At 48.0% G+C, this 24,719-nt stretch overlaps 1 protein-coding gene across 2 annotated transcripts in view; it reads right to left on the minus strand.

Moving 5' to 3' along the window:
* Positions 1–415: 415 nt before the first annotated feature.
* Positions 416–24,719, minus strand: part of LOC125917080 (xanthine dehydrogenase/oxidase) — a 45,851-nt gene continuing 21,547 nt past the window's right edge. For both annotated transcript variants that reach the window (XM_049623335.1, XM_049623336.1), the window contains exons 10-26: positions 24,243–24,335; positions 23,483–23,634; positions 22,342–22,435; positions 20,878–20,987; positions 18,386–18,570; positions 16,408–16,582; positions 14,598–14,681; positions 12,973–13,142; positions 10,759–10,882; positions 9,020–9,139; positions 8,456–8,552; positions 7,375–7,499; positions 6,457–6,590; positions 5,951–6,038; positions 4,747–4,833; positions 838–1,029; positions 416–669 (exon numbers count right to left, since the gene is read on the minus strand). In XM_049623335.1, the coding sequence (XP_049479292.1) occupies positions 520–669; positions 838–1,029; positions 4,747–4,833; positions 5,951–6,038; positions 6,457–6,590; positions 7,375–7,499; positions 8,456–8,552; positions 9,020–9,139; positions 10,759–10,882; positions 12,973–13,142; positions 14,598–14,681; positions 16,408–16,582; positions 18,386–18,570; positions 20,878–20,987; positions 22,342–22,435; positions 23,483–23,634; positions 24,243–24,335 (2,180 nt within the window). In that variant the 3' untranslated portion in view covers positions 416–519. The remainder of the gene's footprint in view (positions 670–837; positions 1,030–4,746; positions 4,834–5,950; positions 6,039–6,456; positions 6,591–7,374; positions 7,500–8,455; positions 8,553–9,019; positions 9,140–10,758; positions 10,883–12,972; positions 13,143–14,597; positions 14,682–16,407; positions 16,583–18,385; positions 18,571–20,877; positions 20,988–22,341; positions 22,436–23,482; positions 23,635–24,242; positions 24,336–24,719) is intronic.

A 24,719-nucleotide genomic window follows, 5' to 3' on the forward strand; every position in this document is an offset into this window, starting at 1 on the left:
ACCTTGGACTGTGATTGTACCAGGGAAGACAGTCACTTATGACACTCACTGATGATAGTGGTAACACCTTCTCTGTGCTTTCTGTTTGGTTTTCTGGGCACCTCAGTGAGGAATCAGGGCCGGTGTAATTACCCCCACTTTGCAGATGCTGAAACTGGGGCTCAAGGAGATGGAGTAACTGTAAGGTCACAGTGATAGATTCATGTTAGAGGCCACTGTAAAACTGTGGTATTCTTAGTCCTTGATGGTGTGCCCCAACAGCAGATGAGTGTAAAAGTGAACCATATTGATGGGCTATACTGAGTGCAGGCTGTATATGCCCATCTGCCCCTAGGCTGAACAAATCATTTGAGTATCTTAAAGAGAAGGCTTTCTCTTTACCTTAAAGAGAAGGGAGTGGTCAGCAAACTCAGCACCCTCAAGCACCTTACTAGCTTGGTATTCTGAGTATGGCAAATGGGCTGTGGAATATGAAACCCGAAAGAATGTCAGAATATCAGACTCCTCCCCTCCCGGTGCTTACTCATTGAACTTGTCAACCTCCCTCTTCCGGGCATGATACTGAGAGCTTGCTAGGCATTCATCCCAGCACCTGAACAAGTTGAACCCCTCAAGCTTCTGGTTGAAGTGGGTCAGGTCCCCTTCCTTATACATGTTTTTCCTTCGCACCTTTGCAAGGAGAGAGACACTGAGGCCTTGTTGGTGGCAAGAGATGAACAGATACAACCTAAAGTTAAGGTTCCAACCCCTCTCCTCTGCCTCCATGGGAGATGCCCAAGACACAAATCACTGTCCCCTCAAAGTAGGTTAACCTGTGCCACCAAATTCCCAGCTTACTTCCTCTGCCGGCAGCCCACAGGTCACTGCGACTTCACTCATCCAATACTCGGCAATGAGCATTGCCTGGGGCCCCCCAAAGCCCCTGAATGCTGTGTTGGAGGGCAGATTGGTCTTGCATATCCGCCCAGTGCCCCGGATGTTGGGGACGTTATAACTGTTGTCCATGTGGAATAGAGCTCGTTCCATTATCTGCAGCAGAGGAAACCAAAATGGGAGAGAGCAGTGCACCGATTTCATTGGCTCCTCAAGAAAGGGATGTTGAGGGCTGCACCCATCCTTGCCTTTCCAGCCCCACTGGTCACTGCTCCTCCTCAGGCCCAAATTATTTCTTCTCTGATACGGCCACAGACTCCTTACTGGGCTCCTGGCCTCTGTGTCTCTCCCTCCTCTAATCTCTGCCTCAAACTACAACATAAGGTCATTTTGTGTCAACCTCTTGCTTAAAAATGGCACTTAATCTTTTCGGAGTAAAGTTCATACATCTTTCAGCATGGAACTCAAGACTCTTTATGACTTTTCCCCAATATATTTTTTCCTCTCTTCTGACTATATGTTACTATCACCTGACATGCCCGCCCTCCCCTGCACGTTTCCCATCTACTAACATCCTCATTCAGTTCCTCCCTGGGGAAGCCCTTCCCAGACTCCCCAGTTAGGACTGGTCAGTTGCCTCTCTTAAAAAAGAAATTAAAAAAGAGGTGATTTTACGAATTATTTTTAATTTTTTAATGTTTATTTTCTTGAGTGATAGAGAGACAGAGCACAAGTGGGGGAGGGGAAGAGAGAGGGAGACAGAATCTGAAGCAGGCTCCAGGCTCAGAGCTGTCAGCACAGAGCCTGATGCAGGGCTCAAACTCACGGACCACGAGATCATGTCCTGAGCCAAAGTCGGACGCTGAACCGACTGAGCCACCCAGGCACCCTTGAATTCTTTTTAAAGCAGTTTCTTTTCCCATTGAAGTTGTATGGCAAGTAGTTTAAAGAGTCTAATACTTCGTGAAGTACATTTTTGAAACTTGCATGTCTGAAATGTCTTTCTTCTACTCTTACCCTTAACTAATGATTTGGATATATATAGGATTCTTGGTTGGAATTAGGTTTTCCAGTTTCCCTCAACATTCTGAAGGCATTTTGGTAGTGCATTCGAGCTCTCCAGTATTGACAAATCCAATCGATGTCTTTCCAGTTCTTGGAAATAGTTATGTTTTTCTCCTCCCTGCAAGTTGTAAAATGTTTATCTCCAGGTTTCTCCAAGTTCACAGTGATATAACTTAGCATAGTTCTATTTTCCTTCATTGTGCTTGTTACTGGATCGGCTCTTTTAACCTTAAAGTGTATGCCCATTAGTTTGAGGAGATTTCTTTTTTTTTTTTCAATATATGAAGTTTATTGTCAAATTGGTTTCCATACAACACCCAGTGCTCATCCCAAAAGGTGCCCTCCTCAATACCCATCACCCACCCTCCCCTCCCTCCCACCCTCCATCAACCCTCAGTTTGTTCTCAGTTTTTAAGAGTCTCTTATGCTTTGGCTCTCTTCCACTCTAACCTCTTTTTTTTTTTTTCCTTCCCCTCCCCCATGGGTTTCTGTTAAGTTTCTCAGGATCCACATAAGAGTGAAACCATATGGTATCCGTCTTTCTCTGCCTGGCTCATTTCACTTAGCATAACACTCTCCAGTTCCATAGTTTGGGGAGATTTCTTGAGTTACTTCTTGATAGTTGCCTCCTCTCTCTTGTTTCCATTCTTTCTCTCTGAAACTTCTATTGTTTGGGTCTCCTGGACTAGTCCTCGAATTTCATTGTATTTTCTTTCCAATTTTTCTGTATTTTTTTTTCTTTTGTTTGGAGAGATTTGCTGAAGTGTCTTTCAACCCTTTTGCTTTCAGAGTTTTATCTCACCAGAGTTAGTTTTTATTCTCCAAATGCTTCATGTTTATGGCCTCCTATTCTTTCTTGAAGGTGTAATAACTCATCTTCCTGATGAGATCAATGGCAGCTTTTATTTGTTCGTTTCATTTTGGGTTTGGTTTACTTCCCCATGTATATTCTCTCTCCCACAGGCTGTTTTTTGTGCCCTTGATTATTTTAGTCTTAGTCATCCTAGATGTTTTGAGTATGTCTCAATTAATTTCGTTTTTGCTTTCCCTTAGCACTCTAACTTGTACTTCTGTTTCATTTTGTCTTTTATTATCTGTCTCCCCCACCGTACCATGAACCTCCCGGGGCAGAAACAATGCCATCTATTCTTCTTTATGTTGCCACCCTAGGCGCTCAATAAATGTTCGCTGGATTGGATTTAAAAGCTTCTAAGATCTTTGGGGACAAGCACTGTATCTTTTTCAACCTGATTTTTCCAAAACACCAAGAGGCCCAGGTTGCAAATGGTGAGAAGACTAAATGTGTTGCTTATTTTGAGCAGTTTTTACACTGCATCTGAAGTGTGAAGTTTTATAGTGGAACCAGTTAGCCCCTAGCAAGGAGGAGTGGCATGGGGAGTGGGGCTAACAGGAACTTCTGTTTGCCATGAAATGTCTGACTGACTTTTATAAGAAAAGTCTACACGTTTGTACCTAGTATGGTTATAAAATTCTGATTTAAAAAAATTATAAAAAGTAATACCACAAAGGTAACTGCTAATTTCAAAATCAACAAAATTAACACAAAGTTAACACAAATTAACAAAATTTCATGTCTATACAAGACTAGTATGAGAATGTTCAATGTAGCCTTATCCATAAAAGCTGAAAACTAGGAACAACTCAAAAGTCTCTTCAGTGGTGAGTAGAAAACAAAAAATGGCCTATCCATATAATGAAATATCATCAAGAGAAAAGAATGAAGGACTAAGGAATCTTAAAATATTATCCTGAGGGGCGCCTGGCTGGCTCAGTCAGAGGAACGTGCGACTCTTGATCTCGGGGTTGTGAGTTTGAGCCCCACACTGGATGTAGAGATCACTTAAATAAATAAAACTATAAATAAATAATTGAACCTGAGAAAAAAAGTCAAACACAAAAGATTACACAGTGTATGAGTCTATTTATATGAATGGACTACAAGAGGACAATCTATAAGAGACAGAAAGTAGATTGGTGGATGTCTGGGCTGGGTAGCGGGTGAGAACGGGAGTGATGGAAAGAGATGACGTTCAGGTAATGGAAGTGTTCGAAAATTACAGTATGATAATGGTTACATAATTCTTAATATTTACTAAAAACCCTTAAATTGTATATTTCAGTGAAACTGTTCCCAAAAAAAAGAAGAAAGAAATTCATTACTTAAAATTCAAACACCACGAAAAATGTGTTACACAGAAAATGATAGTGAGTGATCCCCTCACCTTCATCCCATCTAATCACTGTTTAGTGTATGTTCTTTTGGAATTTTCCATGCACATCATTATATATATAATACATATATATATATATATATACATATATATGTGTATATATATGTAAAACAGAGGTATATTTTCATTTTACAGACACATATACACAATGTCACCATAATCTGCATAAAGTTTTGTAAGTCATTTGGCTTGCTTGGCAAAATATCTGAAAAATAAGGAAGGATTTCATTTTCTTTTTATTATTACTAGGATTTTTTTTTTTTGATGCAAGACTCGATCTCAGACCGTGAGATCATGACCTGAAGTGAAATCCGATGATGCTTAACTGACTGTGCCACCCAACACCCCAAAAGAAGAACTTGCAATGAGAAAAGTAATAGGATTATCTCTGTGCTTTAGAATTTAACCAGGGGTAGAAAGCCTGAAGGTGGAGACCAATGGGGAGGCTACTGCAATAGTCCCAGGCAGGAAGTGAGGAGGCCTGTACCTATGGGGCTGTGGGGCCTGCCCATGACCTCCCAGTCACTCCCCTCACGCAGGTGCGCACCCTACTTACATACTGGGAGAGATCCAGGGTGTTCCCCGCATTGCTGTAGTGTTCCACCTTCAGAGCCACAACCCTCCCAGTCTTCATGAAGCCAACCTGATGAAAACGAGAGTGAGTTCTCGATAGCCCCTTCCTCCACCTAACCCGAGTCATCCTCTCCCACTTATGCTACCTGGAGGAAGCAGAAAGAACAAGACATCATACCATGAAAACAAAGTCACTGGAGCTAACAGGTGAAGCAGAGAGGAACTGACATCTCTCCAGTGACGCTCCATGGGTCCTCAACCCTGGACACACCCTCTCCCCATGCTCCCCCTTCCTTCTACCTAGAACCTAGTACCACTGGCTCTGGTTCTACGAGAGGGAGTGAGGAAGCAGAAAGGGGAGAGCCAGGAAGAGAAACAGAGAGATACTGGAGATATGCCTCACACATTTTGGCCAGCAAGCCACAGCAACCAGGAATGTGCACAACAAGCAGGAATGTGCTTTCACATCCCTGACCTTAGGTAGCCATCAGAACAAATTTTATAGGCCGTTTCATAAGTAAGGACCTGGGACTTTCTTCAGGTCTGCAAGAATTTGGGAAGAAGGGAAATATAATCCCTTCAGGGGAGTTCAATCAGGAAACAAAACGAGAAGAGGTCACAGGGGGAATGTTCAAAGCCACCTAATGGAGAGAAAGGGCTCCCAGACTGGGATCTGTCAGGTTGTACTAGTGTTTAGAGGGACAGGATGCTGGTCATCCACAGAGACTCAGCAAAGGGACCGCCACCCCTGGTCTGGTGGAGCAGGTGCCCACCCTAACAACCTGGAAGCTTTATTTCTCACTGTAAATTATAAAGTAGTCATTCTGATCTTTGCATCTGGCTATGAACACATTAGGTCATTCTGCAGGAGGGATTTACCCCAGGGCTACTGAAAACTCATGCTTCTGAGCCCGAGAGGAGAAAGACTAGGTACGGGCCAGAGAAAATTCACAAAAGGTGTAAACACCACGCTGTGACCTCACTAGGGAGGTGGCTGGCCAGCCTCACCTTTCTATGTTGCTGTTGGCAGATTTAAATTTTTCCCATTGCTATTTCTTCTTTCAACTTCTACAAGTATTCGTGAAAAACATAAGAGAACATCCCAAGATCCCTGGATCTTCATCTCCAGGTTTCCCAGTGAGATGGCATTCCCCTTCCGCCCCGACATAGCTCCCAACAACTAGAACCTTGTATCTGGCCAAGAAGGGATGTCTGCCACCAGTTATCAGCATGTCCTCGTCACGATCCAGCATGCAGCGCACGGGGCGGCCCGTCCTAAGGGAGGCATCAGAGGGTTAGCACCCTGGGAGGTTCTGCAACAGCCCAGTCCTTGGGTCTCAGGGAGGAAGCAAGGGAGACTTCTTTTTCCACCTGGCGCACAAGCAGACTGGAGCTGGGTTGCTTCACTGTCTAGAAATAAAGCTGCTGGACACATGGGGAATGTAAGGATATGATGTGTGCCCTTGCCTTGAGGGCCCTCACAGCCAGGCAGGGGAGGCTAAACATGGATCCATGCATCGAACACAAAGAAACACGTGGTGTTACCCTCACCCCAATGCCTAAGAGTTTTAAAAGCAGAAGGCTGTGACAATTCAAAGCAAGAGAAATCTACTTCTAAATGGGAGAAATCCAGAAAGCCTTCTTGGCAGAGGCAGCCTTATTCTCCTCCTCTGAGCCAGCTAGGGGGACTCACTTGTATGCAGCCAGGGCCACAGCTGTAGACACCAGACTGCTCCGGGTGTCTTTCCCTCCAAAGCCTCCTCCCATTCTCTTCACCCGGACCAAAATCCGGTTTGCCGGAACCCCCAACATGTTTGCAACAAAGCTCTGTGGACAAAAGAAAAATTACTTGCACTGAACACATCATCTGGACTTACCTCACCCTGACCTAGAGCCGCCCGCCATCCGCAAGCCTACTTAGTGCCGTCAATTCTGAAATTCCTTGATTCCGGAATCCCCCTCACCTCCCCAGGCAGCCCTTGATCTCGAGGTGCTGAAGTCTAACACTCATTAGTCAGTGCAGACTGAATTCAGACACTTGTTTCTAGCAAGGGGGGTCAGCGGGTGGCCACAGCAGACTTTCAGAGCCAAAGTTCATTTCATCCAGCCAAGAACTGGTGAGTTGCGGGGGTAGGACCAGCTGCCCACAATGCTGGCCAGTACTGTCGCCTTACCAGCAATAGAGAAATGGGGAGCCGCCATATTTGAGCTGCCACAGATAATTTAGTGGTCTCTGTGGCTATCACTAAACCCATCACCCACGTTTTACAGATGAGGAGCCTGAGATCGGATATGATTTGACCAAGGCCATATCTCACTGGAAAAATGAAAGCCAACTCTTATTAGATGCCATCCTAGTAGTAAACAACTAGTCATTACAACACCCTACCAGGCCCATTGTATGGAAGAGGAAACCAAGAAAGGTTATGTCACAACTCAGTGACACCAGCTTGTTGGTTGATAGGGTCTGGCTCCAGGACCACTACCCTCAGATACCCTTCTGGACCAGCCCAGATCTCCCTTTTCCCATGTCCTACATCGCCAGCTCCTAGTCGGCCTGATGCTCCCCAGTGCCGTGCCCAGGCCCTGGAGCTGACCCACAGGACGGTACCTGGGTCTTCGTGGTGTTCTGTGTAGACACAAAGAGCTCCATCTCCCCTGCCTCGCCTTTGGGGACAGCGATGGTGCAGTGAGTCTCCAGGTAGAAGTGCTCTTGGCCACCAATGTACAACTCGCCTGGGGAGGCAATGTGACCCCCATGGTGATCCAGAGTTTGCTGAAGGAGAGTGCACTTCCCCAGGGCTCTGGGCAGCAACCAGCTGCTCACACACAGGTACCTCTAGTTCCCAGCAGGGGTGAAAAGGGTCTCAAAGCCTTAGCCACCTGGGGGAGCCAAATCCCCCACCCCAACAAAGAAACCAGAATGATACAAAAATGCATCAGGCATGAAGCTTTCTTTCACTGCAGACCTTCAAACTCTTTGGTAAAATTTGGAGAATGGTAAAGAAGGAATTAACAGATGTGACTGAAAAGCTAAAAATGAGAGCACCTTCTGGAACGGAAGCTATCAGGCCAGTTGGAGAGATGACTCACCAGTGGCTTAGGAATACACTATGGACAATGTAGGAAACAATACCCAAAGGGATGTCACCAGCAGACGGGTGCCCCGCAGGCCCACAGGGAGGGCCAGGACCTGTAGCCACTAATTCCCCAGACAGCCTTCCCAGCTACCCAGAACCACATACACATGTGTAACCTGGAGACAGGAGGTGGACATTAAGATGGCAGAGGGTCTAGGGGCACCTGGGTAGCTCAGTCAATGAAGCGTTCGACTTCGGCTCAGGTCATGATCCTGGTTGGTGAGTTTGAGCCCTTCGTAGGGCTCTGTGCAGACAGCTCAGAGCCTGGAGCCTGCTTCCAAATCTGTGTCTCCCTCTCTCTCTACCCCTCCCCAGCCTATGCTCTCTCTCTCTCTCTCTCTCTCTCTCTCTCAAAAATAAATAAACATTTTAAAATTTAAAAAATGAGAGAGGGTATTTCCCTGCCAACCGTCCACTATTTTGCTACAAACATCAGGAGGACTCTTCTGTTAAAAATTCACTCCCCTGCTCCAGGACTCAAGGTCCAGCTCTTGAATTTAATTCATAAACCAGGGCCAGCCCATACCCCAGGACTATATGGCACGGCCGTACCTGAAACAATGTTGTCTGCTTCCGAAAACCCCTTCGTGAGGTTTCCTTTCTCTATCTTCAGCTCAGGCTCATAAAAGGAGTCTTTTGCTATAGCATCCTGAGGACCACAAAGACGATTCAGTGACCAGACTTTCAGGAGAAGGAAGGTCATTCCCACCAGAGGGAAGAGAGGTTGTTGCAACCACCCTCCCTCTTCTCACACAGGCATCTGTACAAGGGTCCTACACAGACTTCACGTAAGCTTGCATGTAGCCTGGGGCCATGTGCCTCCATTTCCTCAGAGATAGTTGGACACGCTTGGATCTTGAGGAAAAGTAGAGTCCCTCAAGGAACCAACGGGAGCTGGCATTGGAAGGAGGGACCTAGTCTGGCCTCTGGCAGACTGAGTCTGGGATCATGATGGGGAAGTTTTCCAAAGAACACACAATCCTGGGGCTGAAGGGTTTACCTCTTCCTGTCTAATCGAATCCCACATGCTGCTGCAGCCCCCTCTAAAGTATCCCAGTAAAGGTGCCTCCAGGGACAGGGGGCCCACCCCTCCCCATGCAGTCCTTTCTCAGTTACCTCTATTGTGATAATGGCTGGAAGATCTTCATAGGTGATTCTCACCGCTTGAGCGGCTCTCTGGGCATGTTCTCGGGTGTCGGTGACCACAGCACCAATGATGTGCCCAATGCAAGTCACCTGGGAACCGAGCCAAACTGTTAAAGCATATAATGCACTCCTCATGAAGCAAATGATTTTGGATTGCCCAAAAGGCGAAGGAAGTCCTTGCCCCCACAGTTTCCTTAAGGGACATCCAGGAATGCCTCTGGGATCTTGGCATGTCTTTGTCCTACTGTTTGGGATTATGTGCTTCTTCATTGAGGATTTAGAAGTAGTGGAACTGGACTAGGACTTGGAGATCACGAGTATCAAGATGGCAAACTCGCTTTATCTCAGGGACCAATTTCATGATTTACCGCTGGCAGCTTGTTGAGAAGTTGCCCAGGATGGAAAGTGGTGATTGATTAGTCATGTCGCCGTGAGCAGAATGGACGGTATGGAAGCATGAAGTCTATTTGTTGACTCAGATGCACTCCAACACCCCTGTTCTTCAGCTGAAGAGACGCAGACCCAGAAGGCAAGATCATGGTCTTGCCTTGGCTCATTAATAGACCATGACTAAATCTCAGGCCCTGGCTTCCAGTTCCATTTTCTTTCTAGCACCCCTCTCCCTTTGAATTTCTGTTTCCAGATTTACACCAAAAGTTTCTCAAAGGCAGCAATCATGTCTTACACTTCATCCAAATGCCCAGAAGCAGGAGTTCCCAAATTCTGGTTCTCAGACTTGATAAATAAACCAGTTTTTGTTAGATTTTCAGAACAATGATTGTCATTTTCTCACCACTTAATGATTCCATTCCTTCAGAGGCATTTTTCTTCCAAAAATCCCCAAACATGAACCAAAAAAAAAAATTGTCCAACTCATCACTTTGCAATATGAGTTTCTGACAGTAGAAAGCCATACTGTCTCTGATAGTTGTCTCTTGAGGACCCAGTTGAGTTGTTAACTTAATTGATTGGGCTGTGGTGGTTTATCCCAGCTAATTCTCACTAACCTTCACGTTAGCAGTAGTCTTAGAGATTCTCGAAATTTACAAAAGCAATTTGTTCTCTTGTTAAATGGAGTCCTTGTGTCTCATAGTTGTAGTTTTTTATTCTCTCTTTCTCTTGTACATTAATAATAAAGCGAATATGCCCTTAGGCAACGCCAACTCATCTCCAATTTGCATTTGAACTGTATTAAAATTGTCAAGTGACTTCCACCCTGAAAGTTTCAAAACGTGTCTATGTGCGTGTGTGTGTGTGTCAAAACTCCATATATGCTTGACAGCAATAGATGAATTTTCGTATAAGTGAATTTTCAATACACATAGTGACAGTATTGTGATTTTTATTCTGGTAGTTTGTTTACCATATTTTTATTTTCTTTTCACAAAGGAGCTATTTATCCCCTGAAGAACCTAACTGGCAGTTTAAAAAATAATCACCAGTCTTGTTTTAATACCAGTTTGGCCTGGAGTCATCCTAACATGTGCAACAAGCCGCCAACAATGAAATAAACAAGTAAACATAAGTGAAAGTTAAAAGTGCCACCAGACCGATTCCATCCCTATGCTGATCGCCCTGCACGATGAAGGCCACAGTATGTACCAATGTGTAATCTTTTTAAGATTAAGGATTTGGAGGAATGAGCGCAAACTAAAACTCAAGTGCCCATTCCACTAACTTCATATCTAAAAACAAAATCCAACACATACCTTATCCTTTGCAAACACCATTTCATCATTACCAATTCCAGTTATATTACTCCCGGGAACATCATCAGCAGAGATAAAGCAGACAAACCCTGGCACCTTCTGAGCTTCTGAAGTATCTATGGACCTGCAAGTGAGCACAGTGAGGGGCCCAGGTGGGAAACTGAAGCAGAAGACCCACCACCAACTGGATACCACTGTCCTCATGTTGATTTTTCCTCCACTCAAATTCCTTCCTTCTCCATCCTCTAGTCTATGCTATCCTTTCCAGATTCTATATTCTATCCTAGCCTACATTCCATAGGCTATCCTACCCTATCCTATTCTGCAAATGCTCATGAAATACGTACCCTGTAAAGGCCACCATGCTGAGTGCTGTGGAGAACAGAATATGAACAGGACAGGCCCACCCCCATGGACCTTCTACTATGGAACCACATCACAGTGAGTAGCATTTACTCTTGAGAGCTCCAGCTCACACCCACATCACAGCTAATACCCACACAGAATCATCACTTTTGGGCCCTTGCTGCACCACTGATCGAATGTCCCTGAACATCGTCACACAGCCAAATTTGTCTCCCCACCTTCATGAAGCTATCCCAGAAGAGCAGGGCAGCCCGGCCATCATCAGGCCCGAGAGGGAGAACACCTGGAGACTGTTTCACTAATAACAGTCTCTACTATGTTCTGCTCACTCTGGCCCGGGCCCCCAAGGGGAGATAGAGCAGAGGCACCTCACAGAAAGGTATGGAAACCACTCTGAAGGGCCGAGCAACTTCCAACAGGCAAACCTCACCAGAGCCCAGAACGTCATCATCATTATCCTCCTTCTACATTTGGGGCAACTCAAGCTCAGGAAAATTGAGCAGCTTTTCCAAAGTCACCCAGCCAGAGAGCAACGTAGGTGGGATTAGGACTGAGGTTAGGTTATGAAGAGCCAAAGCCAGGTCCTCGCTTCTTTCCAAGTGCACGCAGCCGGGAAAGTCCAGGTCACTGCCGTTACTACAGAGCCCCCCACCCTCCTCCATCCATTCACACATCGCTCAGATGGAGCAAAGAACGTAGACAATGTGGATCGTGGCCAGTGTGGTCAGTGTGGGCTCAAGACAAGGATAAAGCAAATGAATTTACCCCAGAGATGGCAACCACATCGTCTGAAACAGTTTTTTCAGAGAGCTGGAAGACTTTACTTACCTGTTAAGTTTTCTCGGTGTCCAGGTTACCATTCCTGCAGCCTGTCTCCAGGCAGCTAGGAGCGGCAGAGGGAAAAACCAATGATGGGGAGACGGGATCCCTAATCCAAGCAGTGGCAGCGCCCAAGGGAGGGTTTCTCCTAGCTGCTCTGTTCAACAGGATACGTGTCTGATGCCCACCAGGAGATCAATGCAGTCTCTGGCCTGAACATCAAGAGGCAGCATAGCTCGGCTGCTAATGCTGCCTGGCTTCAAACTCCCGCTTGGCTGCTTACCAACTCTGTGACCTCGGGCACGTAACTTACCGCCCTTGTGCCTCAGCTTCCTCATCTGGAACATGGGGATCATAACAGGACCTGCCTGTAGGGTTGTTGTGAGGAGTAAAGCTGCCAATGTATGGAAAATGCTTTAAAGGCCGCAGCAAATATTAAGTGCCACACGAGTGTTGGGTATTGCTATTATTATAGAGGTGGCGATGCTTGTCATTTGGGCTCTCCAAATTCAACAGACGGGCACAGGTGGCTCTTCTCTGCTAGGTCCTTTGCAGACTCTGTCACTGATCATCATGAAAACACCCGGCTATGAATAGAGAAACTGTGAGCTTAGGCATCCCAGGCCAAGGTCACAGCTGGTAAACACTGGAACAGAGACTCGATCCCAGGTCGGTCTGACTCTAGGGCCACGCTCTTCCCCTTAGTGCTGACTCAAGTTCTCCTGAAAAACTGCATTGAAGTTTAGCCCAATATCAAAGTGCAGAGCTGACCTGCTCCTGTTAAAAGCTCCTCACTGCTTTTTGGCTCAAATGCAATGTCCCGGTTCAGCATTCCGAGGCTCTCCTGTTCTGGCCCCTGCCTATGCCTCCAACAGCATCCCCTCACCCTGCCAGGCACCACTGAGTCCCTAACCTCTCCCGCTCCTCTCCAGGCTGGTTTTCAGGTGAGTTCCCAGTCCCTCTCTAGACTGGAAGGCCCTGGAGGAGCTTCCCAGCACCCTCCTCCCTCAGGATATTTACTCCACTCACTTGATCTTGGCGTGGGCCCGGGTGCTGGTGACCAACCGGAGGGACAGCTCATTCTCGTAGCGAGGGATGTCGTCACAGTACACGGCCTCCCCAGACGCTTGCATGGCCGCGGCCAGGTGGGGCAGGGGCCGACCCACCATGTCCTCCTCGCACTGACCCTTGGGCACCTCCTGGAACAACATGGTCATCAGTCAAGCTGAGCTGCATAAGACACTGTTTCCCTACAGGCCTGGGGAAACTGCAGGGAGCTTCAGGCCAAAGCAAACCTGAGTGAAGACGGAGGAGGCAGGAGGGACACAGGGCAAAGGAACAGACCAGCAGAGCAGAGGTGGTCACAGTGTCCCCATACGGGGGGAAAAATAAATAACTAAAGAAGAACCTCAATGTGCACTCGTGGGGGGTGGAGTAAAAAGCTGGTGCTACGTGCATCCAATCAAACAGTATGCAACTATTAAGACATACTTTTGAAGACTTTAAATTAGAAGGCAAGAATGTTCACATTACATGTAAACACAGGACATAAAACATTGTGTGTGCGTATGATGATTTGAATTTTGTAGGAAAAATATGTATGTTATAAACATAGCATGTCAATGTCCATATATGCAAAGGAAAAAAAGGAAAGAAGTCAACAAAAATATCATGATTTTCTCTTGGAGGTGGGATCTTGGGGTCATTTTCGTTTCTTCTTTATATCTTTCTGTACTTGCCAAAGTGTTCCAAAATGGATTTGTAACAAAATTCTGTTGTATGTGGTTTTTCAAAGACATAATAATAATGGCTAACATGTCACTGAGTATTTAATATATCCCAGGAGCTAATCTAAGCTATTTACGTTTACTAACACATTTAATCCTCAGAACCATCCTAGGAAACAGGTGCCATCATAGGGACACTTGCAGGTAGGCATAATTAACTTGCCCAAAAGCCACAGAGAGGAAGTGACTTGTCGAAGGTTACACAGTTACAAACTGGCAGAGTTTGAATTCAAGTCCTGGCAGTGGAGCCCAGAGTTCACACTCTGGACCACTAGCCTCTACTGCATGGTTCCACAAGTTGTGGCCTGTGGGCCAAATCTGGCCCACTGCCTGCTTCTATAAATAAAGTTTTATTGGTACATACCACACACATTCATTTATGTATTACCTCTGTTTGCTCTTATGCTATAATGACAAAGTTGAGGAGCATCAACTGAAACTATAGGGCCCACAAAACCCAAAGTGTCTACAGAGAAAGTTGACCCTTTACCTAGTGCTTCTCAAAAACTTGCCATTGACAGAAAGTTGTTGTTTTGTTGTTATGGCCAGGAGAACTCCTGGCTTTGCACATCAGCCCCACAGAGGCACCAGAAAAGACAAAATCGGGACAACAGGTTTTTTTTTATTCTTTAAGGAGCAGGTGAAGATGAGAGTAATCTCAAGAGAGACAAAATTTAGGTACGGAAGGAGGAAAAGAGCTTCATTGACATTAATACGATTCCCATTTTCTTCACCGGATATTTATGCAAAGCAGTAGGAGCTTTAAGCACCTACATACGACTCAAGTCAGTCATTCACCAAAGGTCAGCATCATCTGATGTGCCCTGCAAGGGCCTGTGATATCAGCCATACATCAGGTATACTCACTTGGAAGAGCTGGACGTTGGCTGGAGGGTCTTTCTGAAAGAGTAAGGTGGCACTGGCATGGGTGGGGTCCAGCTTGCCGCACTTCTGTGGAGGTAAGTTAACAGTAGTGATCATGACTAGTTCTATCATTGATCCCACCCTTGGTTGTCCCCAAGTGGCAACAGTAACAACTGTTCCCCTCACCTCCTCATCGTACACTCCTCGTGCCGGCTGGATCTATCTCAACATCAGAACGTGGACTCTGAGAGCCCAGCATTTTATAACAGCCTCGGGCCCCTTCCCACCCCTACAGCCTGCATGGTGAATGTTTGTGCTTCCTCCAACACACCAAATGGTTTCCCTCCCTCTTGCATTTATTCACGCTGCTCTCTCTCTCTCCTTGCCTTGCTGGAAACCTTCTTCCTCATTTCTATGGGAAATATTTAATGATATGGAAAATGCGCACAATATAATCTCAACAGAATCAGGGGAAATGGAAAACTCTATATGCAGCATGACCCTAAATCTGTTTAGAAAATGATGTGTCCAGATCAAAAGATAGGAAGACGACAGGTATGTAGAGAGAGGGATGGAAGGAGAGATAGAAAGAAAGAGAAAAGAGAGAATGACAGAAGATTGACAAATGAATGTAGGAAAAAGATCAGAGGAAAAAGCAAGACTAGTAGCAGTGGTTTCCTCTAGAATCTGAGAGAAAAGCTATTTAATTAAAAAGAAAAGTAATAAAAAAAGTATTTAATTTTTTATTTAAAAAGTTGAAATGTTTTTTATTTTCTATTTTAATTTTTAATATATTTCTGTGTTTTTAAGTTTGCCACAGGAAATGTATTACTCTTATAATCAGAAAAAACTCAAGGTGCCTGGGTGGCTCAGTCAATTAAGCATCTGACCCTTGCTTTCAGCTCAGGTCATGATCTCACAGTTCTGAGGTCGAGCCCCACGTTGGGTTCTGTGCTGTCAGTGCAGAGCCTACTTGGGATTCTCTCTCTGCCCCTGCCCGCTCACGTGCATGCATGGACTCTCTCTCTCTATCTCTCAAAATAAATAAACAAATGCTTTTTAAAAAGAAAAAGAAGAAAGCTATTAGGGATGCTTTTTAAAGAGGGATTTCTGTCTGCGGTCCCCACATCTGTGGAAGCTTCTCTCCTTTGCACTCCCCACGCCATCTGCTCAGTTGTCACTCTAGGCTGGCCTTTAGTGATCACGTTCTCTCCCACACGAGGCTGCCCCCGGGGCCAAGTGCAATGTTATGCATAGACGGTGCAAAGTAAATGCTTACTGAACCAATATGGGGAGCTGGGCTTCCGCTCAGCCACACCCTTTCCAGAATGCACACCCTCTCCATGACCACTGTCTCCTGACTGCAGCAGCACCCGTTACATTCTCATTCCACCCTCTACCTTCTCATCTCACTCCACGTTCCATTCTAACTACAAAACCACAGTTGAAACAGCTAGCCTGTCAAAAGGATCATCTGGTCTACCACCCAGATCAGCAGATTTCCCAACTGAGACTTAAAGAGAGTTGTGACCTATTCAAGTTTCAAGGGAGGTAACGATTCAGTCGGGACCAGAACCCTAGTCGTTGACGCCCAGTTCAGTGTTCTGCCTCTCGACCATCCCGTTGGTTCCCATCTCCATGTGGCTCCCTGGGCCGTGTGTCCTTGGAGCAAAGGCTCCTCTGTCCTTAGATGTCAGAAGGGAGAAGCCAATTTACCACCTGGTCCACCGTACCCCTCCCTCAGACTGGCTTCCTAAATTCCCAAACAAAAGTCCTGCAGAGAGTCTGTATCTTGCCCACACCCCACACTCACATCTTTCGAGTTCTGTATGCCCAGTTTCTGAAGCACTGTCAGGTAGAACTTGAAGAAGAAGCTGAGGGTGAGGGTACGCCGAAACTCCACCATGCCGCCAGGGGCGTCGGGGGCCAGGGACAACTCCTCCGCCAGGTCCGCACACACGTTCTGCAGCAGCTCCTCGTTCCAGAAACTGCCAGAGAGCAGAAGGTGGGAGAGCGCTCCTACTCAGCCATCAGAATCACTTGTGTGGGGTGGTAGGCACAGGGCCGTAGTCATATGAAACTTGGTTCAAAATTTGGCTTGGATACTTATACTTGTGTAACTTTAGGTAAGTTACTTGCTTGAGCCTTAGTTTCCTCATGTTTTTTAAAACACTTTTTTCAATGTTTCTCTGTTTTTGAGAGAGAGAGATGCAAGTCAAGCATGGGAGGGGCAGATAGGGAGGGACACTAGGAATCTGAAGCAGGCTCTAGGCTCAGCACTGTCGGCACAGAGCCCGATGCGAGCTCAAACTCATGAGCCCTGAGATCATGACCCTGAGATCAAGCCAAAGTCAGACACTTAACCGAGTGAGGCACCCGGGCACCCCTCAGTTTCCTAAAATTTAAAACTAGACACAATTTGGGTGCCTTGATGGCTCAGTCGGTTGAGCACCCAACTCTTCATTTCCGCTCAGGTCAGCCCCACTTCTTAAGATTCTCTCTCTCTCTCTCTCTCTCTCTCCCTCTCTCTCTCTCTCTCTCTGTCTCTCGCTAAAATATAAAAATAAATATAAATAAATACATACATACAGAAATAATACAAATAAAAATAGACACAATGTTAAAACGACCACAAAATTATACTAACTAAATCTATTCAGTCCTTATAACGCCCTAAGCAATGTCCTCCGTGCTTTTTACGAAAGATCACTTTTCATTTCCATGTAAAAATGTAGCATGGAAAATCTGTATACTCCTTTACCGATGAGGAAACTGAGGCACGGGAAGATTCGGTAACTTGACTTCTCTGAGCCGTCTGGAAAGTGTTGGAGCCAGGCATCGGAACCAAAGAGCCAAACGCCAAATGCCAAACGTAAGCCTTATTTATCCATCTGGTTATTGGCAGCGTTACAGAGGCCAGCGCTGGGGAAGGGCTCGGGATAACTGCTGCCACACACTAGCCATAGTAGTAGGAGTAGCCCCAGTCAGAGTGCAGCGGGAGGGGCAGCAGCAATACCGCAGGAGGGATACTAGCAGTGGCCGGAACAGGAGCAGCAGAAGTAACAGCCGTGGTAGAAGCAAAAGCAGAAGGCGTAGAAGTCGTGGAAAGAGGAACAGTGGTGAGAGCAGTAGCAGCAGCGCTGGTGACTAGTAGTGGGAGGAACAGCAGAGGCACAACCGTGAGTCGTGGCGAGAGACACGGTGGGGACACACACAACGGTGGCAGCAACAGCATTCACACAGTGGCAGCAGGAACGCTGTCGGCAGTACTCTCGGGAGGAGCCGCAGGAAGAGTAGAGCCGCAATACGAGCATCAGCGGTAGAGAGACTGCAGTGGTGGCATCGCTGGGAACAGCAGTGGAAGCCACAGCGGCAACACTAGTCCGAGGAGTGACGGTGGCAGAAACAGCAGCAGTGACAGCAGCGGGAAGAGTAGCAACAGAAGCAGCAGTACCAGTGTGAGTAGTGCCAGCCGCGGTAATTGCAGTAGAGGCCCAGCCGTGAGAGCAGTGGCAACGGTGGCCGCTCGTGGCCGCAGCAACGGCGGGCCCAGCGGTACCAAGAGCAGCGGAGCCATAGCAGGCAGGGTGGAACCAGCGCAGCAACAGCCATGCTACCAGGAATCGAGCTACGGGTAGCGGCAGTCAGGGTGGCAGCAGCGGTAACCCCGGTAAGGGCGGAAGTCATGGCTGTAGCGGCAGCAAGAGTAACGCCGCCTGCAGTCCCGGCAGCTAGCAGCACTGCGGGAGTCGGAGCGGCACTAGCCGTTTCACTCTGCCGGCAGCTCTCACTTTGCTATCTGCTTCCGCGTGGTCTTGAGGGCCGAGACGGTTCTGTCGTGCATTCCGCCGTAGCAAAGGGCCAGCTCCTTCACCTGCGCGGTTCCCGGGTTGAACAGGACCCTCATGCCGCTGGTCACCTTGGCGATGTCATCTTCTCTCCGAGAGGCCTGCTTAAAGGCTGAGAAATACTCACCCTGCAAAACAAGAGAAAGGTTCCTGCTTCTCCCCTGCATTTGCTACAACTGCAGATGGTGAGGCTGAAGCACGGGGGTGAAAGGGCAGGTGAAGGGACAGGGCCATGGCAACCCCGCAAGGGGCTGCCAGTGGGACTCAAAGATGTGGGCGGCGCCGACTGTCCCGTGCTCAGCACGAGGCCCGGACAACACTCCCAGAAACCAGGAAAGGGGAGAGATTTCCCCTGTCGGTCAGGAACACCCAAAGTCAAGGAAAAGGAATGCAGGGTTGGGAAGAGGAAAGACATGTTCACAAAGGCTGCTCAGGGTCCCGCAGCCCCCAGTCCTCCCATCCTGGCGCCCAGCTTCAGAGCCCACCCAGCCTCTTGGCTGTGCCCAAACCTCTGTTGGCTTAACTGCCTCTCGAGCAGATACAACGAGATGCCACCGGGCGTGTGAAACGCACCCTCACCCACGCCTGTGCACGTGCTCTCTCTAGCTTGTCTCTCCCACTGGTCTATCGTTCACGGTTAGAAACCTTGCTTCCTGAAAGAATGAACCACACTATGAAACACTAGGTCCCTTTGTGCTTTGACCACACATTTCCCACTGGGCTCCAGGCAGGCCCTGTCTGTCAGGATAGGAGGGCCGCGTGAGTCGCTTTCCAGGTAAGAACGATCTCATATCAAGCCCTTTCTGGCCAGGTTCTCCTTGAGGTCTGAACCCACCTGGCACCGCAAATTCTGATTAACGTCAAAGGCAGAGGCTTAAGGGAAGCGTTGTTGAGAAAGCCCAACAAGGCTCACTGTGGACGCCCACACTGGCCACAAGCTTCTGTTCAAAGAAGTCATCGGGCTTCCTCCTGACCATGACGCTAGTCCGGATTCCCGATGTCAAGCATGGCCCCGGGACCGTGAGCCTGGACTCTGCGCTTGGTTCTGGAACAGGACTGTGCCAGTCCACGGTGACGTGTCCACTGGGGTGCCACGCCATGTCAGTGTCAGATTGGCAGCTGTCCTTTCTTGAGAAATCCTCCCTACTTCTGGGTATTAAAATCTCCTTTCTGTCATGACATGGTTTTTGTTTTTAAAGATTTTCTTCAGTGTATTTATTTATTTTTGAGAGAGAGACAGAATGAGCAGAGGAGGCACAGAGACAGAGAGAGAGGGACAGAATATCTGAGGCGGGCTCTGTGCTGACAGCAGAGAGCCCAATGTGGGGCTTGCACTCACGAACCGTGAGATCGTGACCTGAGCTGAAGTCAGAAGCTTAGCTGACTGAGCCACCCAGGCGCCCCTATGAAATGTTTTTGGCTAATGTCCCTATCTGGCAAAATAAAAACTGGACTCTTGTATGCCTGTTCCCTCCTCCCTTCTCCAACTCATAATTAAAAAGAGGAAAATTTACTGATCTGTGAAATACAAAAAGTCTGGGAATCACTGCTCAAAATGGTCTATAAGGACAAGCTAGAAAATCAGTAAGAAACCACCTCAGGGACATCATGGCTCTAATTTATTTAGCATTCTCATTAAGGGGGCCAAAATTAGCATGGGCGAACATGCCTCGTAACGCGCACTCAAGCGCTACCTGGGTAAAACTCCTAATACTCTCCATCACAGCTGCTTTCCCAGCCTCACACAGATCACTTTTCTACACGGCCCATTATGGAATGTGTAGCTGGTGACGGAGGAGAGAAAGGCACCTGGTGACGCCACCACGAGCCCCCAGGAACAACAGCGAGGCAGCCAGAAGTGCCCAGACTTGCCTCAACAGGACAGAAAAACCTCCCATGAGCAGAAATGCAACCACGCCAACTCAGAGCAAGGTCAGCAAATAAACACCTCATCAACATGTGTGGGCCTGACCCACGGGCAGCCCCTCCACTCAGCGTGCAAGCCCCAGTCTCCTCTGACCTGGGGCAGAAGTGCTCAGTGGCTGGATGTGCTCTTGAAATCATGTTGCTAGCTACCAGATGGAGATCCCCACTGGTTTCTGGACATCGGCCTGGAAACTTAGGCATTCCTGATTTCAATCCACACGATAACCTCCCGGGTAGGTAACACTGTGTCCGTTTTACAGACGAGGAAGCTGAGGCTCAGAAATCTGAAATGATTTGCCCATGATCACGTGCCATGAGTCCATGGAATGCCCTCTTCCCTGCCCTGAAGCTCTTCATTGCCCAGAGAACACTATGGCTGGTGAAAGGCAGTGTTCAGAGACTTTGTTAAAGTTGAGAGATGCTGAGCTTGGTCCCCGAGGCAGACTCTGGTCTCTTGTCTGGAGCCTCGCTGCGGTAAGAGTGACATGGGACGCTCCTGAGCAGCTCACCTCCCTGCTGTAGGGGATCTCGATGGAAAGCAGTATCTCCTCCGGAGCTAGCAGGGTCTTTCTGTACGCGGGGAAGAAGGTGTGATCCATCCGAACCGCCCTCCTGGTGCCTGTACACAGGCCGGATGCAGAGCGGCCAGTGTGAGAAAGCAGAGAACGAGGCACCGGTAAATTCCCCATCCTGGTCTCTGGTACCCACAGTCAGAGGGCAGTGCTGGCACAATTAGGGCCAAGGTCCTCCATCTAAAATCCTTACGCAGGGATGTGCTGGTGAATGTTTAACAATGGACTATGTGTGGGCGGAGGGAGTCCAGATTTGCAGTACTTGCTAATTTCTACGGTCAATACTCCCACCATAGCCAATTTCAGGCTCCCGGAGTGACATCAGTGAACATGAAGTTGGAAAGAGGGTGGCAAAGAGTTGACATGACACGCCTGCTGTCCTCTGAAAGGACTGCCTACAATGGTTGGCCATGGCTGTCTTCTGGGAACTTGCATTTCAGCAGATTCCCCGATAAGATGACTGACTGTGTCTAAACTGTTCATACAAACAGCGTGGTTTATGCTGAACATCTGCTTTCTGTCTGGGTGCCTGGGCTTTTGGTACCTGCCAAGAAGGGCTACGCAAACAACCCCCCAAAAAGCCCTAGCTGTTCAGTCTCTGACGAGCTTCCCCGGCAGACACCACTTCACGTGTGTTATCACAATGTAGCTTGTGACTGAGGGAATGATGTGTGTCCTGTGTGACGCCACCGGGAGAAGTCTCTGGAAGCTTGTGCCTGGATTCCTCCAGACTGTGCCCCAGGTCCCTCTTCACTTTGCCAAGTTTACTTTGTGTCCTCCCACTTAATAAGTCATAGCCATGAGTATGACGATAGGCTGAGTCCTGGGAGTCCTCCCTGACTTCCTAGGAGTCATCAAAACTGGGATGGTCTCGAGGACCCTCCAACAAGGACGGTGCATAGCAGCATATCATTACTTAGCATTTCCACTCTACAGATATAACAGATGGGAATAACTCTAAGGGCATGGGCAATAGTAAAATAAACTCAAATATTAGGACGTGATGAATTTTGAGCACTTATTACCTTTATTTTTAATGTAATTTATTTTATTGTAAGTTTCTACAATTCAATTTTTAATAATGGCCATGTCTATCAAACACTCACAGACTCCCTGAAAATCCAGCTGTGAGCTGTGGTGAGCCAGTGCATTCTGGCTCTAGCACACTACTAGGTAAGGCTTCTAGGTGACAGATCCTGTTGGGAATTCTTAATAAGGAAATGGTCTGGCTCTCCTGGCCCCCAATCTGGGTATATCTCCCTTGCAGTTCCCAGGGATCCAAACCTTAGGACGGCTGGGTCATTGAATTGTGGGCCCTGTCTCTCCAAAAAGTCACCTATCTTGTGAGCCTTCTCCCCCGTGGGGCCCTCTTTCCTGACTTCTGCATGACGTAGCTCTCACCTGTGGACACGATGGTCAGCTTGGCCCCACTGGCCATGAACACAGGGTTGAGGTCAGAGATGGGGCTGGCGGTGATGATGTTCCCTCCGATGGACTAGAACAAGCAGAGAGTGTGCGTGAGAGCCCAGCCCACCCAGGAAAACCTTGCTCTCACAGCAGGCTGCAGAACACAGGGCAGGTGGGGGACACCTGCTCACTGAAGGCACAAGACCGGCGGAACTCAAGCATCCAGATCCACGTGCAAAACCTGAGATCTGAACACTTGGGATTGGATCTCAGCTCTAAAATTTACTCGTCGCTAATGTGGGTCAGCTCCTTGAAATCTGCTCAATTTCATCCAAACTTTTTCTGAAAGGGTTGAGGTGGTTTATCACATGATGCAAGCAAATACTTCCTGGAAGTAGATCCCCACCCAGCTGGAGAATTTAGTGGAGCTTTCTGAGCTTCTGTCTACTCAGCCACAATCAGAGGTGTCAGGTGCTTGGGGTAGGGTGAGGGAACGGGGTGGGGGCTGTTTCCTTTGGGTTTTGTTCTAATTGAAAACAACTAAATAGAATGGACGGGGTGGCTTTCCTTCCCCCCCCCCCCCCCCCCCCCCCCACCCCGTCAGCTGTTGTGAGCCGCCAATGGTCCTGGGTGTGTGAATGCCGCTAGCAAATGGGGAACCTGGGGGCTAGTCTGGAGTTTAGTTGTGAACAGTCAACAGCTGGACCCCTCCCTCCTCTCTGGGGGTGTCTACCTCTGGCTCTCCCCCCAACGATGAAAGGTAGTCCAAGACTACATTTGGCTCAATCTCTCAACCACTTGCTGATAGCTTCGGCCAAGTTCAGGAACAAGGTGGGCAGGAGGCTCCATCTTGCCAACCTCAGGGGTAAAGACTGAGGCACACAGCATGTGTTTCCAAGAGTGACCCGCAGGCCCCCTTCCCCAGAAGCACCTTTGGGGCTCCATCCCAGCCCTACTGAGTCGGAATCTCTGAGAGCAGTGCCCAGGAAACTGCATTTTTAACAAACACCCCACAAGTTCTAAGCACTAGAGTTTGGGGCGCACCAGATCTTCAGCAGAGGACAGACTAGCGCATCTGCCTTGTGACAAAAGGCCCCATGACCTCAGCCTTGAGGGCTCCTGAACAGGGACTCACCGCCACAGACTTGACCTGCTTCCCAGCAAACCAGCGCAGCTGCTCCAAAACACCTTTGAACACCTCTGTTTGGTGGGCAGGAAGGTTGGCGACTGCATCGAGCAGCGTCTTTTCCACAAAGCTCAAGGGACACGAGGCTCCGAAGGAGATACCTGGGAACACGTGCGCAGAAAAACAGCGATTCCCTTCACAGTTCAGAAAACATTTGGACACACAGCCCCTACGATGCTTTACTGGTACCTGAGTGACGATGAACCAGCTCTCACATCCTTATAAGGATGAGGAATTAACGCCCAGAGAGGTGAAGTGACTTGCCCCATGCCACCCAGCTAATACACCAGCCAGGACTGAACCACAGCCCTCTTGATCCTACAACCAGAATGCTCTCTTCTCTAAACCAGTGGTTCTCATCTCAATAAAATCAGATCTCTGAGGGAGAAGTCCTGTTTTTTTTTGAAAGTGCCCAAGATCTCCCAGCACTGACCCCCTCCCCCTGTGAGCGATTCTAATGTGGAGCCAGGATTGAGAATGACTGTGGAGAATCTCACAGCCCCCCTTGCCCACTGGCCCCCCTTGAGCCACAGATGCTCAGTGGAGGAAGACAATGAAGGGGGTCCCTGCTCCCCACGCAAGGCAGCTCCAGGAGAAGCAGGTGGCCGCGGAGCCAAAGGAGAGGCTCTCCTGGCACCGGCCACCCCTCCCAAGGGACCCATCCGCAGCATCACAGCCTTCCGTGGGCTCAGGGCAAACCCCTCCTTACCCTCAGGTCCATGCTCCACTGAATTCAGCTCAGGGATCCAGGCTGGGCAGACCATCTTAGGAAACAGCTTATTCTTAAATTTCATCTCAATGCCTCGAGAAAAACAAGAAACCCGAAGTTAACAGGGTTCTACCAGGCGGGCCTCGGCATTGTTCCCACCACACACACAGGACCTATGACATATTCACGATCGCATCATGCTCTGTGGGTGTCTTAGGACTGGCAGGTGCAGGAGATAAGATGTGGGGTTCAGTGCGGTTTCCACACTATCAGCCGGCAAACTTGTCTTTCTCTCCCTCCCCCCAAAAATCCTAGTGGAATTCAGATGAGATGAAATTCTTTTTTGCCTTTTGATTTCTTTTATCACCCAGAAAAGCTTCCTTTTTTTTTAAATTTAGCTTTCTGACTCTGTGCTTGGACCTTCAACACCTTCAGATTTTCTGCTCTTCAGTAAGGAGAGCCTGCTTGATCCTGTCA

This window comes from Panthera uncia, unplaced genomic scaffold (assembly GCF_023721935.1).
Source record: "Panthera uncia isolate 11264 unplaced genomic scaffold, Puncia_PCG_1.0 HiC_scaffold_1462, whole genome shotgun sequence".
In the NCBI taxonomy this organism is placed as follows: Eukaryota; Metazoa; Chordata; class Mammalia; order Carnivora; family Felidae; genus Panthera; species Panthera uncia.